Source organism: Nuphar pumila, chromosome 7 (assembly GCF_984573655.1).
Source record: "Nuphar pumila chromosome 7, dmNupPumi1.hap1.1, whole genome shotgun sequence".
NCBI classification, from domain to species: Eukaryota; Viridiplantae; Streptophyta; class Magnoliopsida; order Nymphaeales; family Nymphaeaceae; genus Nuphar; species Nuphar pumila.
Genome location: NC_143255.1, coordinates 105,510,011 through 105,515,290, shown reverse-complemented (window position 1 = coordinate 105,515,290; position 5,280 = coordinate 105,510,011). Strand labels below are relative to the sequence as shown.

General features: G+C 40.0%; 1 protein-coding gene across 1 annotated transcript; it reads right to left on the bottom strand.

The window, feature by feature from the left end:
- Positions 1-604: 604 nt before the first annotated feature.
- LOC149832762 (peptidyl-prolyl cis-trans isomerase 2-like) lies at positions 605-1,451 on the bottom strand. The gene has a single exon (XM_090014698.1). It carries the CDS (start codon positions 1,381-1,383, stop codon positions 865-867), a length of 519 nt encoding a protein of 172 aa, XP_089870824.1. The 5' UTR covers positions 1,384-1,451; the 3' UTR covers positions 605-864.
- Positions 1,452-5,280: the final 3,829 nt, after the last annotated feature.

Genomic DNA, 5,280 nt, shown 5'->3' with positions numbered 1-5,280 from the left:
CCATAAAATTAGATTTTATAAGCAGCGTCCTCGAGTTCAAAGAAGGAGCACTCTCAAGTGAGAATCGCAATCACGATTTACACTTTCAAGTTTTACTAAACGTGAGAAAGTGCTGTGATTTTGTGATTTCTATAGCAAAATCTTGAGAAAATTAAACTTTACAAAAAATTTCCCAACTTTTGAGGAACTTTTCCAAACGAGAATCACAACCACAACCAGGAAGTTTTCTCATGTTTGAGAAACTTGAGAAAGTGGCTAATCCAGAAAAAAAATAAAAACCTTGAGAATGTGCTGTGATTGTGATCTGAATTTGCACCATCTTAAGAAAATCTAATTTCCACAGGGTGTTGCCATCGTGCCCAGAGTTTCTAAATTTCACAGGCCCTACTGCTAACATGTTTTAAGGGGGTTTTGGATGCATGCATTTCATTCATAAAAGTGGGATAAGTCGGGGAAACGAGTTCTGAGCCACAACGTAATTTCTTCAATGATCAATCCAAAATCCCACTTAAGAATAGTTAACTCACTCGATCATTACGCCTTCATCCTCCATAAACAGATTTTACAATCAGAATCATCATCATCATCATCATCATCCAGAGTATATTACCATAAAAAGCCATATTATTTCGGAAAAAAATCTACATAAAAAAACCACCGTGTCATCATCACGGCGGCCGACCCGACACAGCAGACACCTAACAGAGGAAAACATAAACCCTAACGCCAGGAAAAAGAAGAAACCCTAAAACAATCCCCACAGAAAACGTAAAAAGATAGCGAAAATGGGAAAGAAAAAGCAGAGTGCTAGAGTTAATCTAGGGCTCCGATAGATCGAACGAGCGAGTGACCGAGGGATCCGGCTCAGAGCTGGCCGCAATCGGCGATGGCGACAGGCTTGGAGGTTCGGCCGGAGGAGGAGCCGACCTTCTCGATGGCGCGGACGACCTCCATCCCCTCGATGACCTGGCCGAAGACGACGTGCTTGCCATCGAGCCACTCGGTCTTGGCGGTGCAGATGAAGAACTGCGATCCGTTGGTGCCGGGGCCGGCGTTGGCCATGGAGAGGATGCCCGGGCCGGTGTGCTTCTTCTGGAAGTTCTCGTCGGCGAACTTCGCGCCGTAGATCGACTCGCCGCCGGTGCCATTTCCGGCAGTGGAGTCGCCGCCCTGGCACATGAAGTTGGGGATCACACGGTGGAAGGTGGAGCCCTTGAAGTGGAGGGGCTTGCCGGAGCGGCCGACACCCTTCTCTCCGGTGCAGAGAGCGCGGAAGTTCTCGGCCGTCCGCGGGGTCACGTCGGCGTAGAGCTCCATCACGATCCGGCCGGCGGGGGCTCCGCCGACGCTCATGTCGAAGAACACGCGTGGGTTTCTGGCCATCTTTGCGCAGACGGGGTATAGGTTTCCGGCGACGCTGCGCTATCGTTGATGCGGCTCGAACGGAACCCCACCGTGGTTTATGTAGGGGTCGGCCGGGGTTATCACCTTACCTTTGTTCGATCCTGGCCGCTGATTTTTTTCCATGTGGCGTAATCTGGGATGTCTTAGGGTTTTCGTAGTTAGGGTTTTGGGTAACCCTGGTCAGTGCCTTAGGGGGGTTGGTTTAACTAGGGTTTTGGAGTTTACCTGAGTGCGGCACGGTTAAACACTGGTTAGGTTCGTGGGAGAAGGAATATTCGAGAGAAGCAGATAAAGATTCCTTACCAAGTTACTTCTCCTCTTTCGTTTTTTTAACATCAATTAAAACCTTTTTTAATTGCTTTTTAAAATTTCTCTTTTGCCCTTTTCAATTATTTTTTAAAGCAGCCTAGGCAACTAAATCATTGGGGTTTGAACATTTAACGTCCCAACACAAGGTTACGTGCACCGACTGCTTCTACCAGACAAGCGGAGAACCTGTTGGTTTCATTTCTCCTTGTAAGCAAAGCATGTGGTTTTCCATTTTGATTTTCGTCTCCTCTTCCCACGGTAAGTCCTTTTTAATTTTTTTTTTTTTTTTAAAGGCAAGTTGGGGTTAGGCACACCCCCACCGATTATTATTCAATGTACCACTGGGGTTTGAACCAGAAACGTCCCACCACAAGGAGACCTGCACTGACGTCTTGTACCAACCACGTAGAGCCCCCTTGGTCATAACCAATCTCTTTACTACTAAAGAAAGGCTTGTCTCTCTAATAGGCCTCGTAAATAATTGTTCAGGTTAGTGCATATTTCTGACTGCAATGTTCAACTACTTGGTGGTAATTAAGGAGTTAATCTAAACTACATTGTTCTTTCGATTTAATGGTGAGAAACTAAGCTAGGGTTAGAACGATAGTTTTGTTTTTTGAAAGGCAAGCTGGGGTTAGGTTGACCCCTACCAGAACAACAGCCACCCCATGTGTGGCAGAGGGATTTGATCCTGGGCCTTCAGCTTGATAGAGGACCCCACTTACCACATGAGATACCACCTCTGTGGTGGTTAGGACAATAGTTATCAGCAAGAAGCAAAATTGATACGAGAAGCGATATGCAAAGTAGAAGTATTGAAAGAGAATGTTAAAAAGTGACATGAAGTAGTGTGGAGCGGGATCATCTATAAAGCAATTGTGGAAGCCAATAAAAATGAAAAAAAGAAAACATGAAGGAATCCAAGAGAAAGTAAGTGAAAAGCTAAAATAAATATTAACATGAAAAACACAAAAAATAAATAGGAAGCGAGGGGGGAAACTAGGAGGAAGCAAGTGAGAAATGAAGAGAAAAAATGAGAGAGAAACGAAAGGAAAATGATAAAGAAGTGAGTTTTCCCAAGCTTTCCCCTCTTCAAAGGAAGAGTGCGCTTCCCACTTCTGAAGCGAGAAGCGCGCTTCCTCACTCCTAAGGGCTCTTCCAGTAACTGTGGTTAGGACATCTAGTTATGGGTCTGGTCTCACGTGGACCGGTGTTGGCAAATGTAAAACAACACGAGTAATCTTTGTTTGCCTTGAGGGATGGTTTTTTCTAAACACTTAACCTGTTACATCTCAATAATCTTGTTGAAATTCTCCAATTGGCCTTTTGTTCTAAGAATTTAAGTTCAATGATTTAATTGAGTAAAGGCCATCCATCAAACTCACTTACACTTGGTGGTGGTCCTTGTGCGAGAACAAAGATTTAGTCCTTTAATCTTAATTTCTCTCTTCTCTATTCTAATGGCTGTCAAAGTTTTGGAAGAGTAACAAAGGTTATATTAATCTATATGCAATAGACATATGACTTCTACTATGTCTAAATATTTTTAACATGAATACCTGCTTTCTAAGAATTTCTAGGGTTTGACTTGGGGAAACTTTTAAATGACCAGCAATCTGTGGACCCTAATAAATATACCCACCAATTTTTTTTGTTTTTCTATTTTTTTAACGCCCACAACCTTAAAATTAGGTTAAGCAAATATTCAATGAGTTTAACTCCCACTAAAGCTTTTCATGAAATGAGCACTTTACCCTTACAAAAGAAGCTAATGCCCATCTAGTTCCAAAATTTGTTTGCCTAGAGCGATGAAACTTTTGGCAAATAAAAACCTTGTTCTCCTCTGATAATCTTAGATGCTTGACAAAAGTGAGCACTTGGGATGTTTTGAAGGCAGAAAAAAAAAACCATATTAATGTAACCATAGGGTAGTGTGGTAATATTAACTTATGATAAATGCAGCAAAAGTTTTAAAACTGTGAGAAATGTGGTGGATATATTAAGTACGATAAGAAATTCGATATCTAGTTATCTGAAAATTACTTTTCGATTTACAAAACGTGACATAAAACGTCGAAAAATAATCAGAGCATTAATTAATCACAGACTCATTCCTAAACTCGTTAGGAGAGACCATGGTGCCAAATAGCAATAATTTTGAAAAATATCATGAAATTACTGTGATATCATTTCAACCATCTAAAATGATCAAAATGCAATAATACTTTTAGCTTTTAAAAATATTGCAAATTTATAGAAAATTTTGTGTTTGCCAGACTATATTTTATGGAAAACACTTTTTCAATTTCTATATGTTCAATTTTTTACTTAATTTACATGTTTTTATTATTTATTTATGCTGCCACTATCAACACATGAGAAAACAAAATATTTCAACTTCTCACAAAAATATTGGCCACATTTTAAACTTTTGTCACTGTGGAAGAGACATCACCCTCTCTCTCTATATATATATAGACATACACACACACACACAGAGAGAGAGAGAGAGAGAGAGAGAGAGAGAGAGAGAGAGAGAGTTAGGCTGCACCCCTACACCTGCACCCACCTAATAGAAACCATTATTCTTCATAATTTTTGAGGTTTTTGATGCATCAAACTCTACAGATATGTAGAAAATAAATTTTGGATCATGTACAAAGTGGTTGTAAACATTTTAAGATCTTGAAAATTAAATAGTCTATAATGCACCCAAAATTTCACGATTTGAAAATCACATTTTTAGGACCAAAAAACATAGACCAAGTTATGATTCCTGCCAAATAAACTGAGCTGGATTTCTATGAGGCCCCAGTGGAAGATGTAGTTTACACTCGTTGTTTCTACAAGGTGGGTGTAGATGCTTCTGGAGCACTCTATCACTGATATATGTATTTTATGGCCATTAGTGAAGGTTAACCATTCACCATAAACTTATACCCCTTATACATTAAAAAGTGATGATGAGAGAAATCATCATGCATTTTTAATTATAACTAATAATATATGTGACACTTATAATAATGACTAAAATTGGTTAGGCCAGTAATTTTTGGTGAAAATTTTGAAGTATGTAACTCACAATGACTAAAAAATGCACTTTTTTGACATCTTTTAGGTCTTTTTGTTGGGTCAGAATATAAGGTTTGTTTAGTAGGAAGCAAGCTCTTGCACATGCAATTAAGATCTGCAAGTGAGAACACTCACGGTAACGAGAGAGAGAGAGAGAGAGAGAGAGAGAGAGAGTATTTACGTGGTTCGATGTAACACCTACGTCCACGAGGAAAGGCTCAACACTCCAGGATCGATTCAATTACATAGATAGGGAAATTTAAATGAGATGATTTACAAATGTAGGAGATAAAATAAATCTTCAATCACCCCAATTATCTTCTTAAAACAAGGCACAATCAACTGTCATTCAAAATTATTTCCTTTTAGATTTTTCTCCATCTCTGCCATGCGTTATCTTCACCCTCTTCACCATTTGAAGTTGATTCCTTGTTTGAATTTAGCAGATCGGACTTCCCTGATTTGGTACAGCTGCCATAGATCTGTTCTGCCTCT